Source organism: Leuciscus leuciscus (genome assembly GCF_965113295.1).
Source record: "Leuciscus leuciscus genome assembly, chromosome: 5".
NCBI classification, from domain to species: Eukaryota; Metazoa; Chordata; class Actinopteri; order Cypriniformes; family Leuciscidae; genus Leuciscus; species Leuciscus leuciscus.
Genome location: NC_138729.1, coordinates 19,739,662 through 19,759,249, shown reverse-complemented (window position 1 = coordinate 19,759,249; position 19,588 = coordinate 19,739,662). Strand labels below are relative to the sequence as shown.

General features: G+C 40.8%; 1 protein-coding gene across 1 annotated transcript in view; it reads right to left on the bottom strand.

The window, feature by feature from the left end:
• Nucleotides 1-19,588, bottom strand: part of homer1b (homer scaffold protein 1b) — a 37,633-nt gene that overhangs the window by 4,351 nt on the left and 13,694 nt on the right. The window contains exons 3-5 of the mRNA XM_082171725.1: nucleotides 19,526-19,584; nucleotides 14,567-14,659; nucleotides 14,030-14,187 (exon numbers count right to left, since the gene is read on the bottom strand). Of these exons, the coding sequence (XP_082027851.1) occupies nucleotides 14,030-14,187; nucleotides 14,567-14,659; nucleotides 19,526-19,584 (310 nt within the window). The remainder of the gene's footprint in view (nucleotides 1-14,029; nucleotides 14,188-14,566; nucleotides 14,660-19,525; nucleotides 19,585-19,588) is intronic.

Here is a 19,588-nt window from a genome sequence, read left to right as displayed (position 1 = left end):
CACAATTATTGATAATAAGAAGAAGAAATGTTTCTTGAGCAGCAAATCAGCATATTAGAATGATTTCTGAAGGATCACGTGATACTGAAGACTGAAAATTCAGCTTTGACATTTAATATATTTAAATAGAAAAAAAAAAAAATTTAATTGTGATAATACTTCACAATATTTCATATTTCTGTATTTTTGATCAAATAAAGGCAGCCTTGGTGAGAATATGAGACTTCTTCCCATTCTTAATGATTCTTTGACCAGGGGTGTCGAAACTCAATCCTGGAGGGCCACTGTCCCGCAGAGATTAGCTCAAACTGGCCTCAACACACCTGCCTGGAACTTTCTAGTATGCCTAGTGAGGACCCTGATTTTCTGGTTCAAGTGTGTATAATTGGGGTTGGAGCTAAACTTTGCAGGACAGTGGCTGTTTCTCAATTTCAAGAACACAAAGAACGGACTTGTGTTCAAGAACAAATCCGGGCACTTTCATGCGTCCTCTGTACTTGCTTTCTTGAGTATTGGGGCCCTATTTTAACGATCTAAGTGCATGGTCTAAAGCGCACGGCGCAAGTGCACTTACGTTGTGTCCGAATCCACTTTTGCTAGTTTAATGACGAGAAAAATGGTCGGTGCGCCCGGCGCATGGTCTAAAACGGTTGTCTCTATTCTCTTAATGAATAATGGGTGTGTTTTGGGCGTAACGTGCAACAAACCAATCAGAGTTTCATCTCCCATTCCCAAAAGCCAGTTGCGCTCACGCCATGGTGGATTCACTCTACCCTGCAGAATTTGAAAGCTGAAAAACTGAACGCGTCTCCAGAGAGGAAACGGATCAGCTCGTTCACGAGATTAAAGCTTGCAAGCAGACCATCTACGGGACAAGCCGGATTCCACCATATCTTTATGTACACAATAATAATATTATACATTGTAATCCTTTTATTTTTAATATTTGGCATGTTTGTGCGTGCAGCAGCGCATGTTCCTGTGTGTGTAATAAGTAGAGTGTACGCATGTTGTGCACCTGCCTATAGGCACACATTAAAAATAGCAAAATAGCAACGTGCCAAAAATGCGCCTGAACACACCTCGTTTTCAGACCAGCACGCCCATTGGCGAACAAATGGGTGCAAATGCAGTTGTTATTTAAAGAACGTGGCTCACTTTGATAAAATGATAACTGCGTCGGGCTGAAACTAGCAAAGAACACTTGCATCGCGCCTTGCGCCGCATTGCGCCAGGTGTATGATAGGGCCCTTGGAATTGAACTTCGATGGTTGATGATGACGTTGTACGAGAACACATGCAAGATCAAACGCATATAGTGACCCTCCAGGAACTGAATTTGATTAGGAAGAATGTCATTTTAAACGTGACTGTAATTAAAGTTGGATACAAGGGTTTTTAATTCGACCATTCTGTGTTTTACCAAGACTTGGACGGAGTTCAAGAGCAATTAACAAGGGTTATTAAAAACTCTGTGATCCAGATTCGATGTAATTTGCATAAATATTATAATAAAAAGATTGATGGAACGTGACAAGCTGAAATAGATCAAAGCAGAATGCCTTCTGAGATCTCAAAAGTGTAAAGAATAAATGAGGAGGCTATCTCTTCGGTTATATATTCCACCATTTCTCATCAGTCCATCTGTGTTCCTCATGTAGTGACAAAGAAATCAAGCATAAATTTGCAATGTGCTCTGATCCTCATGTACTGACAAAAAAATCAAAAAAAAAAAATCAAATGCTGAAACGGTGTCACAGTGCCAGCAAATACATAACCAACCCACATCTCCAAAAGACTATGAGGAATCCCGTCCGCTGTCATCCTGTTTAACATCTCATCACACATCCCACCTCCTCCACGCACTCCACCACCGCAGCTTAACCACTCAAACCGTCGCTCAGGACACGTGCAGAGAACCAGCACAGAGTCCTCAGCGCTGACGCCTACGCTATACGGAGCGCCGCCAATTCCCTTTCATCTCCCCCAGTGCCACCACCTCTGCTGTGGCTGACGTGATCGACCCCCGCTCTGACAGACAACACCTCAACCCACACGCTCCGACTCCTACTGAAGCTGTGACACAACAGGCTGGAGACACACATGGCTATAAAGCGCCGCACACAAGGAGAAGAAATGTTCCTCTACAGGAGAAAGAGAGGAGAGAAGATCTGAGTGAAGTCTTGCAGCTTCAAGCTAAGAGAAACAGGGACTTCAGCCTGGTAAGTCAACATGTTGTATATTACAGTATAGTATAGTTAAATGTTATTCAGTTTTGACTGAATGGGATTTGATTAGAGCCTAAAAGGCACTTTAATTAAATCGATAATTAAACACTGACTTTTAGATTTAATAATAGTCATTTTTAAGCCAAATAAAGAAAGGAGTGTTTGAACTTGATGGAACATTTGTGCAGAACACACAAGAACCAGTTCAATGCAGTTTTATGCTGTTTTTTATGGACTTATTGGAAACAAATAGTTTAGTCAAAAAACTGTAATTCATAGATTATCCGCATGTTATTTCATTCTCAGTCTATTCATGATGCATTTATTGTATACTGTTTTCATGTAATAAATGATTTTTCTCGAAAAAAGTCTTTAAGCCTCTTATTCGTATATTAAAAAGTTGGACACTTACACTATAGGCTAACAAAGGAATGTCACTGCATTAGATGTGAAATATCAAACCAAGTGGTATTATTTTTAAAGGGCCATTGTATATATGCAGGTGCACAGAAGCATATGGCTGTCCACATTACATAACTACAAAGAACAGCATGTCAGCGTGACTGTCCTTCAAGCCTACTGAATGTGAATCAATAAACAATCTCCATCTGATCATTCCTCCAACAGCCCAGTAATCAACATGCAAATCATTTCAATGGATCCACAATGCACCTCTGTTAAATGTATACCATTTAAGCCACCAATAAAATGGACTGTTTTCTATACGCCACATGAAGAGCAGGTCGTAATGAAGTTTAAAGAGTATTGATTGGTGTACTGCACATTTTGGTGTGCGTATCATATTAAGCCCCACTGTAAATGTGATTCACGACATCTGCCCAACCAGCCCCTCAACACTCACTTTAATGTGCTGCACAAGACTGTGGGTGAGAGAATTAGTGTTTGAAGAAATGCCTTCAATTCACTCACCACGTATTAACAGCCAAAGCAGAACAAATACACTCGACAGACTAATCTATGACCCATTGGGTCAGATTCAGCACATTCATATACACGTTTTACACCTTCATCAAGTGCAGGAACAGTATTTTTAAGGGGAATTTTGAAGTCAGGTCATCTTTAAGGGAACTAATAGCATTATTCACTTCAAAATCAGCCTCACTGAAGAATGAATTGCTGATTATTAATATAACTGACATATTTATAATATCAAAGTGGTATGAATCAGTCTTGGCAAAACTAAAAGGACAATTTGCTTTACTAATTTCACTTACACGTGTCAAACATTTTTACGGTAAATGCATTGTTAAAAGTTGGAAAACTTCAGCAAACTGAGAATTTGAAGTGGAATGACATTTAATAAATGTATTAAATGTGATGTCAGATTTACAGATATCAACCTTAGAAACACAACTTGATGCAAAAAACAAAAACAAAAAAAAGACCATAAAACAAAGTCACAAAAAGATTCTTCCCAAAAAATTTGGGAGACATTTCCAAAAATGTTTTCTCTACAAAGGATTTTGAAACATGACTAATAAAACAACATCACGAGAGTTCAGCTGACATAAGTATGTGGTCAAACTTTACATTAGGTGTCTTTACTATGCATTTAAATTAAACACAAAAAATATTGTCAGGTACAATGTTCTTATTGTGTTGTATTGCAAAATGATTTTGCTGCCATTGTGGTGGGATACGGGTAAGTTTAGGGACAGGATTGGAGATATGGGTAGGTTAATGGGGTGGTTAAGGTGTAAGGCGAGGGTCAACAGTGTAATTATAGATGTAATTACATGCAGGTATTTTTGAAAATACAAGTACAATGTAAAAACATGTATGAACACAGTAAGTGCATTGTATCAAATGATTAATTTTAATGTTAGTACATATTAGTTAAAGACACGTAATATAAGGTGGGACCAAATATGCATATCTGTCTAAAAATAATAACAGAACTTCAGATTGAATTAGTTGCATCTACAGTCATTGTTGCATAAAAGTGCATTCATTATAAAACAGTGTAGTCATGTCAAACAGCTGTGAAATGATGCTATCAGTAGGAGCAGACCCGGCAAGTTTTAAGCACGTGTCTGAAAAAAAAAGACAAAAAAAGACCATATGAATTTGTTCATAATATATGAATTCACATGGAAAAAAACACAATCCTATTTGAGGTCACATTGTAAACAAAAAGGTTGTGTTGATTTAACAGTGGGTTTTCTGACACATTTTGCAACAGATGACACCGCCTCCATCTTCATAAGTCACATTTGCTCTGGGTTGAAAACGTGCCACTGTATTATATAATTCTGACTTGTTTGGACATATTATTCTAGAGAAAAAAAGAAAGTTATTGATGCTTCTAAAATTCATGACAATTATAAAACCATATAGCTGGACGAGAACTACAGCGTGGGTGTTAAATGCGGTTTGGTCCACTGTGTATTTGCGTCCAATAATCGGTTAGTATTTTTCAAGTGGCAGGTGAGAGTGAAACATTAACCTGAGATTATGTAAGAAATGGTAGGATGCTATTTTTGAACCTGAAGCACTGGATTGCTCAACCAATTAAAATTCAAGCATCTAGAGAGCTGGTGAAATGAGCTCAAAATGTTGCCTTTGCAGTCAGACTAAAAAAAGTACATACTCATATGAGTGTCTGAATGCTCATACTGAAAATAATTTGCTGAAGAGTGCTCAGGAAAAGTGCAATGAACCTGTGACTGTTATTGCTAACTTTAACACAACTTTTACTTAAAAATTGTAGGCAACAAATAAACTAGGGATGCGTTAATATTAAAATTCTGGCTAATAAGCCAATATATTATTTAGTTTGGTTTAGTTATGACTGATAACCTATAAACAGCTGATATAAAAATTCATTTTGTCTAAATAAATGAAAAACTAAAACTAAAATCAACCAGTGCTACAAGTGAATTTAGACATCACAACATTATCTCTCAGGATGTGTGGAGAAACTGGGCCTGGAAATGATACTGCAGGACTAAAGCTTGTTTGAACAAGGAAGGAGTCGGTTTTTTACTGTCAAGTGCCCTCACTTTTGTGAGGTTTAACCCTGCAGTTTACCCCACTTGAAAGGGTGTGCTTGCCTCTGAAGGTTTGGACTGGATTTTACTCAATGACCAGAAATCAATTCTTTCTTTTCTTTCTTTTATTTGAAAGTTGTCATGGTCAAAAGCAGGTAAAAAACCTTAAACACAAACACAAGTGGGTCAAGAAAAATACATTAAGCCCAAGTAACCATAATAAAGCATCATAACACAGGATCAAATACTTAACTTTAAACACTAAAAATTAGTCTTGACAATAAGTAAAAAGGAAACCCCATATCTTAAGCATCCAAATAAATTAAAGACACATTTAAGACAATTTGAAGCACTACTCAAATGATTTTAACCTTAAACTCTATCAGCTTTAACCTCCTATAAATACACAATCCCACACTTTCAACTTTTCCCCTTTTAAAATCTTTACAATACATTTCTTTTAACTATACTTTTAAACACTTCATGATGTTAAATGTATAACATTTTAGCTTACAATTCAAGCACATGATTTTCCTTCTTTTTTAAATACACACATTTTTCCCCAAGTATAACTATATGATTCACTTAAATGTTAAAATCCACCACACTGCACATGAATGCTCACCGACTCCTTCCTTGTTCAAACAAGCTTTAGTCCTGCAGTATCATTTCCAGGCCCAGTTTCTCCACACATCTTCCCAGTCCGCTTACCATGCTGTGAGTGAATTCCCCTAATCACCAGATTCTTCCCACCTGGTGGCTAACTAGCTGTCTGCAGCTGGGAGCCACACCCAGTACCAAAGCACCTAGGCTGAAGGGGTGTGGTCTGCAGCCCAGCTCAACACCTCCCACTCGATCTTCCCACGGAAACCGCTGGAAAGATCGCACACAGTGACCCAGTAGTCAGAGATTCCCTCCTGTGCTCCCTGCCTGCTCCTCCACTGGCAGTAGGACCACCAACCGTCGGACGTCCCGGTGAAGAATTGCGGACTGAAGGTCCCTCCGAATGCTGGAGACGCGATGCTTGGATGCAGGATACTTGGATGCTGATGTTGCAGGCCTCACCTCCGGAATACAGGAGCTTGCCACAACTCTAATTTTCACATCCCGTACAATGTTTCTGGAGTCAGAGTTGACACTGATGACTCTTCCAAGCTTAAAGTGGCCCCTCAATGCATTCTGATCGCAGAGCCAAACAATATCTCCAATTGCGACATTCCTCTGTACAGTGTGCCACTTACTTCTCACAAAAAGATTAGGACCAGCAAGTTGGCTCCAGGACCTCCAGAATTTGTTGACCTGGTGCTGCATTTCCTGGAGTCTTTTATAGGGATAGCTTGTGAAATCAAATGTTTTCCAGTCACCACTTGATGATGCTCGTCCAAGCAGGAGTGTATTGGGCGTGATGTACTGCACTGTATCTTCAAGGCTCTGCACCCTGGCATCAATGGGCCGCTCATTTGCCAGATTAGCGGCGAGCTGAAGCGTCGTCTGAAGCTCGCTGAAACGGAGCCCTGACTCTCTTCCCAGACTCTGGAACGCCTTCTTCACAATCCGAACAGCTGCTTCAGCAGAGCCATTCCGATGAGGTGAATCAGCTGGCATAATTTCCCAGTGCCAGTCAGTTCCATTTCGAGCTGAAGTATCCTCCACAGCAGACCTATCCAGGCTGTCCAGGAACTGATACAACTCCTTCAGAACAGACTTGGCACCAACAAAATTTGTCCCTGGATCAGACCATATCTTCTTAGGGTGGCCTCTAATTGCTGTGAACCTCTGATAAGCCATCAGGAAGCTTTCAGTTGACATTGTGTTGGCGAGCTCCGTGTGGATTGCTCTGCTGACCATGCAGCAAAATACGACTCCCCAGACTTTCATTGTGACTCTTTTTCTGACATCATCTTTGACCTGATAGGGTCCAAACAGGTCAACTGCTGTGAACTCAAATGGAGATGCTGGCCTGGTTCTCTCTTGAGGCAGATCACCCATCACTTGCTGACATCTTCTCACTCTGGCTTTCTTGCAGACCACACAATTTTCAATGACTTTTCGAGCAATTATTCGCCCCTTGATGACCCATGCTCTCTTTCTCACCTTCAATAGAGTCGCAGCCACACCCTCGTGACCCTTGCTGTGAGCTTCCTGAACCAGCAATGTTGAGACCCAGGCACTGCAAGGTAAGAGGGGTACACCAACTCTGTCTTCATTAAAGGCTTGGACTCGCCCACCACAAACCAGTAACCCAGTTTCTTCTTCTTTGAAGACTACCAGCCGGTCTATTGTGGTTGCTGGAAAGGTCACCCCCTCTTGTGTGGCAAGAAAAAGATCTCTTAAAGCATCTTCGCGCTCTGTCGTGGTGATGACCCCGGTTGACGAAACCGCCTCCCACTTTGGAGCTCCCAGGATCTTACTTTTAGCTGCAAAGCATTTTGCTGCCCTCCAGACCCAGGCGATCATCTTGACCAGGTGAGTGAGGTTACTGAACCGTCTTTCATCCACCAGGTTTCGGACAGCAGCACCAGCAGGTGGCCTTCGATGCTCCAGGTCTGGTGGCTCCTTCTTCACCTGAGCTCTTGTGAGCGCCGCAGCAAATGATTTCTTCTGCATCCTTCCAACACTCTCTCTGGCAGTTGCTGAAACATCCTTTGCAGACTTAATCGGCCACTTCTCAGCTGGTAGACTCAGGAATTTTGGTCCTTGCTGCCATGGTGAATTTTCAGCCAACTCCTTTGGGCCAGCCCCACGAGTAATGATGTCAGCGATGTTCAGAGGTCCAGGAATCCACCACCAATCCTGAAGTTGTGTGCTGCTTTGGATTTCTCCAATCCTGTTGGCAAAAAAGGTCTGGAAGCCATAGCTCTCACGTTGAATTGAACAAAGTACTGTTTGGCTATCAACAAAGTGGTACCACTGCTTGACTTGAATTCGCCCATGTTGTTCAAAGTACCTCTTTAACCGGGCGGCGAATACTGCTCCACATAGCTCTGCCTTGACCGCTTCCCCCTTATGGTCTAGGGGAGCCAGCTTAGCTTTGGACTCCACCAGCCTCACCGTCGGACCTTGGTCACAGTCCCACCGCAAATACAGGACGGCACCATAAGCATGCTCGCTGCCATCAGAAAAGGTAATTGCATCAGGCTCAGCTGGCACGCTCACTGGTGTCAGGGCTCTAGGGAACTTGACTTTGCTCAGCTCAGCATATTCTTCAAAAAGCCTGATGGCATCTTCTCTAAGCTTTTCTGATAGTGCAAGGTCCCAAGTGTCTCTGACGGTGCTACATTTGGGTTTGGCCTCTTGAAATGCTCTCCGAACCAAAATGGCTCCTTTCTGCTTTACAGGTGTCGTCAGACCAACTGGGTCATACAGCCCAGAAACTTGACTAAGCAACTCTCGTCGTGTTAGTGGGTCTGGCGTTTGAGCTCTCACCTCTTCCAGTTGAAGGACTTGGCCAAGTCTCATTTTCCTCTTCCTCTTTGAGAAGTTTATCCCGACCATAACATGAAGCTTGTCATCCTCCAGGGTGTAGCCGAGGCCAAGAGCTTTGTTGTCCTCCTCCTTGAGCTGATTTGGCAGGATTACAGTCTTTGGAGTAGCCTCCTGCTCCTGTTTTCCAACAAACTCCCTCCTACTTTCACCAGAAAAGACCCATGGCTTCAACTTGAACCCTCCTGCTCCCAGGATCTGCTCCACATTTTCTGTAATGACTTTGAGCTTGTCCAAGTCGTTATGAGAGGTCAAGATATCGTCGACATAGCTGTCCTCCTCTAGCACTCGACGCTCTTCCTCAAGATGGCTAAACTGGGGGAGATTTGCTGTCTCCCTCATGGCGAGTTGAGCGATACAGCCTGCTGGCTTGTCGCCAATGTTAACTCTTGTGACTGCATATTCGCCCAGTTCCTCCTCTTCAGAATCACGCCACAGAAACCTATGCAAATGCACCTCCCGATCTTCAAGCCACACTGAATTGTACATCTTCCTTATATCTCCCAAAGCCGCAAAACCTCCCCTCCGGAACCTGAGAAGCACAGCACGAATAGAATTGAGGACGTCAGGGCCCTTTAACAGGAGGTCATTCAGACTCACCCCTCTGCACTTCTGACTACTGTTCCAGACCAGTCTCACTGGAGTTGTGATGGAGTGTGGGTTGGGTGCGATGAGGTGGCTAATGTACCACACTGGGCCAGTCCATGTCTGAAGGATGTCTTTAGACAACTTCATTGCGGCCCGGCGCTCGACCATCTCGTGAACTTGAGCAGCATAGGCAGCCTTCCACTCTGGCTCCCTGGTCAGCTGCCTCTCAGTCCTGAAGAATGTTGCCTCAACTGCACTCCTGTTGCTTGGTAATGTGGCTGGATCTTCTACCCAGGGGTACTTGGCATGCCAGTGAGGCCTCTCACTGTGCTCATCAGCAGCTACATATGTGAGCCCATTCTTTACCACCTCCAGCTCCCTTTCTTCAGCGAGGGTCATTTCCTTGCCGCCTGGCTGGCAGTTTCCACAGCGACAACCCCCACATTTCGGGATGCAGCCAGCACCGATACTATCCCATTTCCACCACTCGAGGAAGCTGGATGTAGTAGTTACACAACTGAATCCCTGAGGTTGCTGGCTTTGTTGACGACGAATGGGGACCACACAGGTGTGTTCTTCATACTTTACAGCAGCAGTTCTCATAGACCTTGCAAAATGCGTTCTCGATGTGTGGGCTGATACAGTTACCGCCTCAAACAACTCAGGATGGGTGCCAGCAACTGTCTTTCCCATTGGTCCGTCCCACAGCACAAGGTCCCCCACTGTGCGGATTTTCTGTGGAGCCAGCTGGCCTTCCTTGTGACTTACAAGGAGGTGGATCTCCCTTGGCCTTGCCAGGTCGCTGCGTGGAATATCTGGGAAGAACTCTTGCAGTTTTTTAGCTGACACATGTCTTTGAATGTCTGCAATGCGGTCTAAGCCATAGCAAACCAGCTGGTGGGATCTGAGAGTGCCTCTTAAGGTGTTGACCCGAATTTTCAGGAGGTACCGCTTTGTCTTAACGAATACTTTCATGCCTCCTACACCATGGACTACCAGCGTGATGTCTTCACTTCTAAGATTGAGCCGACCTGCTGCCTCATGGGTGATATAATTAGTATCGGAAGCTAGGTCGATAAGAGTCCCAATTTTCTGCCCAGCATTGGCTGTTACCTCCAACAACATCATGATGACAGGCCACTCCGCCAGGCCACTCTCTACCAGAAGACTTGAATGACTCTTTGCAATATGGGAGGTGCGCGCTGCTGTGTTGCAGAATGCGTCCCGGCATTGTTGGGCTAATTCAGGTGAGAGTTTTCTGACGAATTCCTCCTGGGCCTCGGTGTAATTCCTCCAGCTCTCACCTCCCACTGTGCTGTTTTTTCTCCTCCTCTGAGCCGTACTGTCTCTGGATGCCTCAGCTCTGGGACACAGATAGTAGTGATGGTCTGTGGCTCTCTGCTCTCTACAATCGGGATTTCTGCACAGAAACAAAGTTTTGCAGTGATTACCCTCGTCATGGACCTCCAGACATTTCCAGCAGGCTCCCAACTTCCGCACTGCGTCCTTTTTCTCTGTGAGCTTGAGCACACGGAACCTTTTGCAGAAGTACAGCTTCTTTTTATGCTTGATGTCCCCACAGACGACACATCCTGAGAGATTGCTACTTGACTGGTTTGAGGCTCTGGTTCTAGCTTGCCTTTGCTCAGGTCGGTTTTCTTTCCTCAGCGGCTCTTCATCCCTCAATTGATCCAGCTGTTCGTAGATGCTCTCTTGACTCTTGAGAAAGGCCAAAAGATAGTCGAAGCGCTTCTCTGGGTCAGTACTGCTTCTCTCAGCTGCATAGAGAAGCCACTCTTTCTTCAGTGCATCCGGAAGCTTACCTTCAATTGACTTTGTCACCAGAGGGTTCTTTAAAGCGCCAGTGTCACCGAGGTCACTCAGGTCTTCAAGGGCCTTCTCCACGGCTTGGATGAGCTCAACAATTTTCTTGGGCTGGTGACCTTTGGCAGCTGGAAGTCTCTGGAGCTCCTCTACTATTTCAATAGCGATCGCTGTTTGGCTTCCAAACCGGTTCTCTAGGACACGAAAAATGTCGTCCGCTGTGTTGTAAGCCATCAATCGAAGATCTCTCATTACTTTCTCATCCAAGCTGTCAAGAAGCTGGAACTTTTTGACTTCTTTTGAACCAGTGGGTTCCCCTTGTCTCTGGAGGGCCTCCCAGTCCCTTTTCCAGCGATGAAAGTCTCGCCTGATGCCAGTAAACTTGGGTAGGGAAGTAGGCTTCAGTCTAATGGCTGCTGTTGGATAGCTGATAGAAGCTGCACTCACGACTCTTTCGGCGTCTTCTTCAGCTTTTGCTTGAATGAACTCTGCTTTTCTTGACATTAACTTGGGGATGATCTGCTCAAGATCTCTGACCCGCAGCTGGAAATCTTTCTGTTCAGCAGGAGGAGCCCAACACTTCCACTGTGTGTGCAGTTCTTTTGCCCTCTTAACCAGTTTTTCCATGTAATCAAACATAAAGTCAAAAGCCTCTTTATTCCCACCAGGTCCAAAGGACGTCACACTCTCTACTTTATCCTCCGCAGCCTTTACTGCCATCGTCAGTTCCTCTTCTCCAAAGTTGGCCCAGAGTGTCTTTTGGATAAGCTCCTTGAGCTCGTTCAGTCTCATCTCACACTCACTTGCAGTTTTCCCAATATCGGCTTTTTGCTGCTCATTCAACATGGGAACTTCTTCGGAATCCGTATCCAGCTCTGCCTCTACAAGGTACTGGGCCTCTACGTCATCGTTGGCTTCCATAACCTTGTTGGCCTCAATTATGAGCTTTTTGAAACTGTCCCTGAGCTCCTCTTCAGGTGTGATGGCATGCATCCGGACTACGTTGTTAGCCAGCCGTGAGAATTGCCGCTTTGCGGATGTCCTATTGACTTTAAGCTGCTCCAGTGTCTTTGAGTCAGCCATCTTCTTTTCAGCAGGATTGGGTGAGATGATTTCCCGTTTTATCAGGCCTGGCTGGTTGCTGTTCAGGATTCTCTGTTCCAGTCTTCACAGCGGTTTTTTACTGTCAAGTGCCCTCACTTTTGTGAGGTTTAACCCTGCAGTTTACCCCACTTGAAAGGGTGTGCTTGCCTCTGAAGGTTTGGACTGGATTTTACTCAATGACCAGAAATCAATTCTTTCTTTTCTTTCTTTTATTTGAAAGTTGTCATGGTCAAAAGCAGGTAAAAAACCGCTGTGAAGACTGGAACAGAGAATCCTGAACAGCAACCAGCCAGGCCTGATAAAACGGGAAATCATCTCACCCAATCCTGCTGAAAAGAAGATGGCTGACTCAAAGACACTGGAGTAGAACAGTAGAAAAATGTATATTCTTTTTGATGTTTGCAATAGATTAGATTTAACATTGTTATTAAATTATTAGTGATTTTAAAGATTAACTTTAAGTGAGTGTTTTGAGTAACTTTAAGATGGAGGCAAATCTAAATGTAAAAATAGAGGAAATGAGCAATGCATGCAAAAAATAAAAAAATGCAGAAATGAAAGAAATAATTGTGACAAATTAACCAAAAATCTTGTCTTTTTTTTTTTTTTTTAATAGTCCACTTTAGACATTCTAACTACAAGTAACTTTGCAACTACATGTCAGCTAACTTTAATTAATTTGCAATACTGGTCAACTAACTCTCATTAGTTAGGTTATTACTAGTTATTACTAACTCGACTGTTAGGTAAGGGTTCAGGGCCATAAGTGAAATCGAATTAACTGGTGTGACATCATTTTGAACAAAATGAGGCCAAAATAAAGTTAATTTGAAGTTCGTATCAAGAGTTCAATACAGCTTGCCAAAGTGGAAAAGTTTGCTCCGGCTGGTAAACACCTTTGAACTACCATTGGTCCGTGGCGATTATGTAATAAGTAGGTGTGGCTCTGAGGCCCCGCCCTTTTTGACATGGAAATCTTATCCGGGTTCATTTCTTCTGTTCCGTCCGTCACTGTCGGACGTTAGTGAGTAAAAACATGAACACATTGGAGAGCTGCTTTATAGTAGAAAATGAGTTTAAAAAAGTTTGCCAAAATGGAAAAGTTTGCTCTGGCTGGTAAACACCTTTGAACTACCTTTAGTCCGTGGCAATTACATAATAGGTAGGTGTGGCTCTGAGGCTCCGCCTTCTTTGCCATGGAAATCTTATCCGGGTTAATTTCTTCTGTTCCGTCCGTCACTGTCGGACGAAGTTGTAATTCTAATTGAAAGCGAGACTGTTACTGTTTTTTCATGTTTAATACTATTATAGATCTATTGTGTAAAGTGCCGAACTTAATTGCTGTTTTCTTACCACTGTCATTTTTGTTGTGAGTATATTTTAGTATTGAGAGTAGAGCGAGCAGCACATATTAACATTTCATCTAAACGCTGCTCTCAGCAGTGTGGGCGGCGGCGGATGTTCACTTACAGTATACCACTATAGTCACAAACTTCTTTTTACCCCTAAGCGAATAACGAAAAAGAACTTCACTGTGAGTGTGTCGGGGCCTTTAGTAGAATAAGTTGACAATCATGCAAAGCTACTTTAGTCAGTACAATGTCTGATGGGGGACCATCAAAATAAAGTGTTATCAGATATTAAGCAGACAGTCTCTAATGAGAGTTAGTTGACATGTAGTTGCAAAGTTACTTATAGTTAGTAGAATGTCTAAAGTGGACTATCATGATAACGTGTTACCTCTTGTTGTACCAGGATTCTGAAAGAGATTTTATATTAAGCCCCAGTTACCTGTGTGCAAGGGTCGGCGTGGTCGGGGAAAGGTCTGGTTGGAGCATAGAATTCGGTGACACGTCAGACAGAGTGACGTCATCACCAGTGCCGTTGATTCGACAGAGGTCCGCAGTGACGGGTGGAGTCAGGGGGGAATGAATGTCGGCAGGCGATTCCTGTGAAAAGCGATTAATATGGGTTATTAATTTGTTGCACCCTCACATAGTTTTCTTTTATATATAATTGTTAAGCCGCTAATTAGAACAGGGGATTTAGGAAAACTAAATTTTTCTTGGAGACAATAGATTTCCCTTGGAGACTGAAATGCTGTGACCAGTCTTTGTGAACATCATTGTTCTGCACTGGTTAGACTGTACTGATAAGAATAAATCATAAATGGAAAATATGCTGATTGCAAAAAAAAACTATTACGGCTTTAGATGTATTAGACTATATTCTCTTATTTTGAAAAACAAGTTTTCCAAGCAAACTTCATTCCATGTAAACACTATACACTAAAACAACAGTTCAGAATCCAGACTTTACAGGGCATACCTGAGAGGGCGAACTTGCCAGCTCCATCTTTTCTAGAGACTTCTCCTTGGCCATCCTAGCTGCTTCCTTGTACTCTGAAAATTTTTCTGCAAACTAATAAGAGAAAACAGGTTCAAGCCTTTAAACATGAGATTCACATTCAGTTTGCTAACATTCTCATTAAGTTACAAATGTTAATTATGAATATTCTCTTAATCTTCAAAACATCGGATATTTAAATGCTTCATAAACCTTTTTTTTTTCTTGGTTACGCGAACATTAAGGGAACATTCCGTTTTATTATTTTGCAAACATTATGGGTACGTTACATTTGAATGTTCTCTGTATATTCTGAAATAAGTGGTAGCCTAACATAAAAAAAATCAATTAAAAAAAACCTTAGTAAACTAAATGTTTCAGGTAAAAGCATAAATAATAATTTTGTGCTAACTTTCTGAGAATATTATTAAAGGGGTGGTATAATGACCTTTTCACAAGATGTAAAATAAGTCTTTGATGTCCCCAGAGTGTGTATTTGAAGTTTTAGCTCAAAATACCCCACAGATATTATTTTTATATAGCATGTTAAAGTTGTCACTTTTTGAGGGTGAGCAAAAACGCACCGTTTCGTGTCTGTCCCTTTAAATGCAAATGAGCTTCTGCTCCCGTCACAGAGGGCGGAGCTTCAAGAGCTTGTGTCCTTTTATCTCACACCGACATGCACTGAGAATTTCAAAAACTTTTAGCCTTTATGTTCAAACCGAAGTCAGAAAGATGGAGAGACTCAAGAAGAAGTGACAACATGTAGACAATATTTCCGAATGGTTAGTTGGTGAATTTATGTAGCTTATGTGTAGTTACCTTCTAGTCATTGATTAGCATATTCTGTCTTGATAATCTATAAATCGCGTTCCCGGGGGCGGGTTTATGTAAATTTTAGGGTTAGTAATGTCACTAACCCGGGAGGAATGTCGTGTAGTCCCTACCAGCCGTTTGTCGTAGTCCTTAAAAAGCAATTTCTTTAAAATAAAATATCTCCTTTTGCTTTGAACTTTGAGCATCGTAACTTTGCAGATGTTGTTTATGCTCAAACAGCAACATTACACACTAACTAAAGTTAGAAAAGTGAAATCATATTCAACCACCCCTTTAAAGATGAAGATTGTTACTGAAAGAACGTTTGTTCATAACTTTGAGAGAACCTTGCCAGTTGCCACAACGTTAGCAAAAGTTTTGAGAACATTCCCTGTTTGCTGGGTTGGTAGTTTTGTGCTGGTCCAGCTGATGAAGCATATCAACCAGCATGATCTTTCTGGGTAAAGCGTTCGACCAAAAAAAGTATTCCTGGTGAAGCTAGCTAAAAAAAAATCCTGATGGGGACACCAGCACACCAAGCTGGAGACTTGCATACAAAATGCAATTTTTATTTATGCTGGTGACTATCAATGCTGTTCTTTTAATGTTGATTACAGAGACAGAAATAATAAGATCATGTTTATGTGTTTAAATGGATTAACTATTTTGTATGAGATATATATAGACATATATATTGAGATATATGTGGTATCTCTTCTAAAAAAAAAAAAAAAGGAGCAATGGTCACAGTTCCCAATATAGACTGCTCCCATTTAAGCTTCCTGGGCTCTGGAAGGACTGAAGCATTTTCCTCTAAATATCCAACAGGAAGATTTATGTACACTTTTAGGTCAGGGGCTATGGTGTTCCATTAACAATGTTTAAAAATCTGATTTAGAGTGAATATACCCTAGACAGAACGTTTGTAGTATCTTAAAGTTTGAGGCATTTGTAATTAAAGAGAGTTCATCCAAATATTTAAAAAAATATACAGTTTACAATAAGGTTCCATTAGTTAATGCCAATTGTGGGGAAATTTAAAAGTAATGCTTTATAATATTGTGTCCCAAAAAATTTTACTAATTCTGTTACTTAGTTATTTTTTATGGAAAGTAATGTTACAATACTTTTGTGTTACATTTTCTCACCTGGACTGGGCATGCTTGTTAATTTTTGTAATAACAAAAAAAGTTCTATTTTTGGCAAATGTAAAGGACTTTCACACCAGACGTGAAATGAATAAGCCTCAAGCTAAAGGAAATGCAGATTCACAGCTCAAATAAACCTTTCAGCTTTGCAGAAAAACAGGACGCAGAAGAAGAAAGTTCAACATTCTTACTTCAGCAATAAAAACAACAACAAAAATTAAACACAAATATGATGTTTAACATCCTTACCCCACACCCCGCATTTTGACAAGTGGGGCATAAATGACATACCCAAAATAAAAAGGTTGCTGCAACATATATTTAGAAAGCCAACACTTGAGAGTCTACAGTTCAAGACTTAGACTCAACGAACTTTATTAAGAGTTCATTACTCATTAATAACAGTCTATGGATGTATATAAGCTCAAACATAAAAAAATAAAAAACATTAAATGTATACAAATATGATGTGTCTGTGTTGTAGAAACTGTTGTAGAAACACAATGATGCTGAAGCCACAAGTCTGCTCATGCTTCATTTCAAATCTGAGGATGTTATCTCTAAAACTATGAATTGTAGGAAACATTTTATAAGACCGTGTCATGTGAGTTCTTAAAGAAGGCTGATAAGATGCTAATAATTATTATTATTTTTTGCCCTGTAATCACCCATTTGCAGTCTATTGTCCAATGTCTGGCGAGGAGAACTGTCCCATTCATGTTTCTATTGTTCTCACTCGACAAACCTTTCACAACTCTGCCGTGTCATTATTCTTTTGTTTGTATTCAGCCATTATTAGCTTTTATTCTGGCGTTACATGGCTTGCCCATCTATACCACTTTGATCCCACTTTACATTAATCCACCTATTATCTGAAGTCTTTCTGGAAAACAAACAAAAATAAGCATATTTTTTGGGACCTTATGTGAATTATTTTAACAAATTAGTTTATGGAATATAACAGCTCCTGGCATATTTAAATACTGCAGAATTGCTTGCAAGTTTGCAATTCACTGTTTTTATTCAGTGAATTCTTTTATTCCTTTTAAGGAATACTTCATCTGTTTTTGTGCAAGTGAGATGAGAAAATGCGTGTTCACATTTAGTCTAGAACTACAATAACCATCATGTTAAATGTATAGCGGAGGATGTTTTACTTCCTGGTGGGTAACCTATACTATTGGTCCTCCTAATTGTCAATCATTCTGGTGAATCAATCAAACTTTTCAAAAAGTGGAGAGGGCGGGTCTTATCTAAAATTTGGAAAGATCCTCCGCTATACCTTTAACATAGCGCACACAACGCCTCTGCACCCGATTTCTCTCAACATGGAGACAAAAATGTGTCAGTCAATATATGGGGAAATAAAGTAACTTCTGTTACTTATTTGAAAAAGTAACTCAAATATTTTGTTGTTAATTTAAAAGTAATGCGTTACTTTACTAGTTACTTGACCAAAGTAATCCGATTACGTAATGCACATTACTTGTAATGAGTTACCCTCAACACTGGTTAACATTAGTTAATGCAATAACTAAAATGAACTAACAATGAGCAATTCATTTGTTAGAGTATTTTTTATTTTTTGTTAATGTTGGTTAATACAAATACAACTGTTCATTGTTAGTTCATGTCAGCTCAAGTCCTCTAAATAATATGAACAGGTACAACGTTTGATTTTAATAATGTATTGGTAAATGTAAATTAACTTTAACTTTGAAAGTATTTTTCATTGTTAGTCCAATAAGACCATGTTAACTAATGTTAACAAATGGAACCTTATTGTAAGGTGTTACCAATAATCTTTTAATAATTTACTCACCTTCATGTCATATCAAAACTCTGTGACTTTATTCTGTGGAACATAATGGAAATTAAATTGTGCAAAAAATCATTATTGCATTATATTATTGTATTACACAAAATATTATTTAATACGACCGAATCAAACTGACTTAAATTACATATAATTACCAGAGAAGTCATTTATTTATATATGTGACCCTGGATCACAAAACCAGTCACAAGTCGCAAGGGTATATTTGTGGCTATAGTCAACAATACAACAATACAAAATTATAATTTTTTCTTTTATGCCAAAAATCATCAGGATACTAAATAAAGATCATGTTTCATGAAGATATTTTGTCAATTTCCAACCGTAAATATATAAAACATTCATTTTTCTGAGTGGATACACCACAATCGCGAACATAACTGGACAACTTTAAAGGCGATTTTCTCAATGTTTCGCACCCTCAGATTCATATTCAAATAGTTGTATCTCGGCCAAATATTGTCATATCCTAACAAACCGTACATCAATGGAAATCTTATTTATTTATATGTATACATCCCAATTTCAGAAAATGTACCCATGTGACTGGTTTTGTGATCCAGGGTCACATATATATTTTAAATTAAATGAAGTAGAAATAACGTGTTAATGTAACAACTGCACATTTTTGTAAAGTGCTGTTTTATTATACTATTATGGTCCATTTGTGTGTGTGTGTGTGTTCCACAGAATAAAGTGAGAAAGATCAGGAACTACATGAGAGTGAGTAAAAGAACACAACATTTTCAAAATGATAAATAATTAATAGTGAAAATACTGCTATAATTCACTTTGTATGACGTAAATACAGCATATGTAAAAGCAAAGGAAAGAGGAAAGTGAGAGGGAATGAAAAAGAAAGAGAGAAGAGGAAGACTAGATGAGGTGGTGAGCTCCTGACAGTGCATCATCATAATGCAGAGGAGCGAGAGATAGAGGGAGCGAAAGAGAGGAAAGCACTGCACAGAAGAAGCCTCCCACGCACAGATGACTGTACAGCTCCTCATTAGGGCACAGTGTGTAGGTGTTCCCCAGCTCAGAAACACAGGGGGTGGAAGAGAACGAAAGAAAGGGAGAGCAAGACCTCCAGAGACACGGGGAAGAAAATGAGAGAAAGGAGAGAGAAAGAATTCCACCCACCTTGGCCAGATGATGCTCAGAGGAGAAACCCAGCCCATACACTGTGTTGGCACGGCTGTCTGC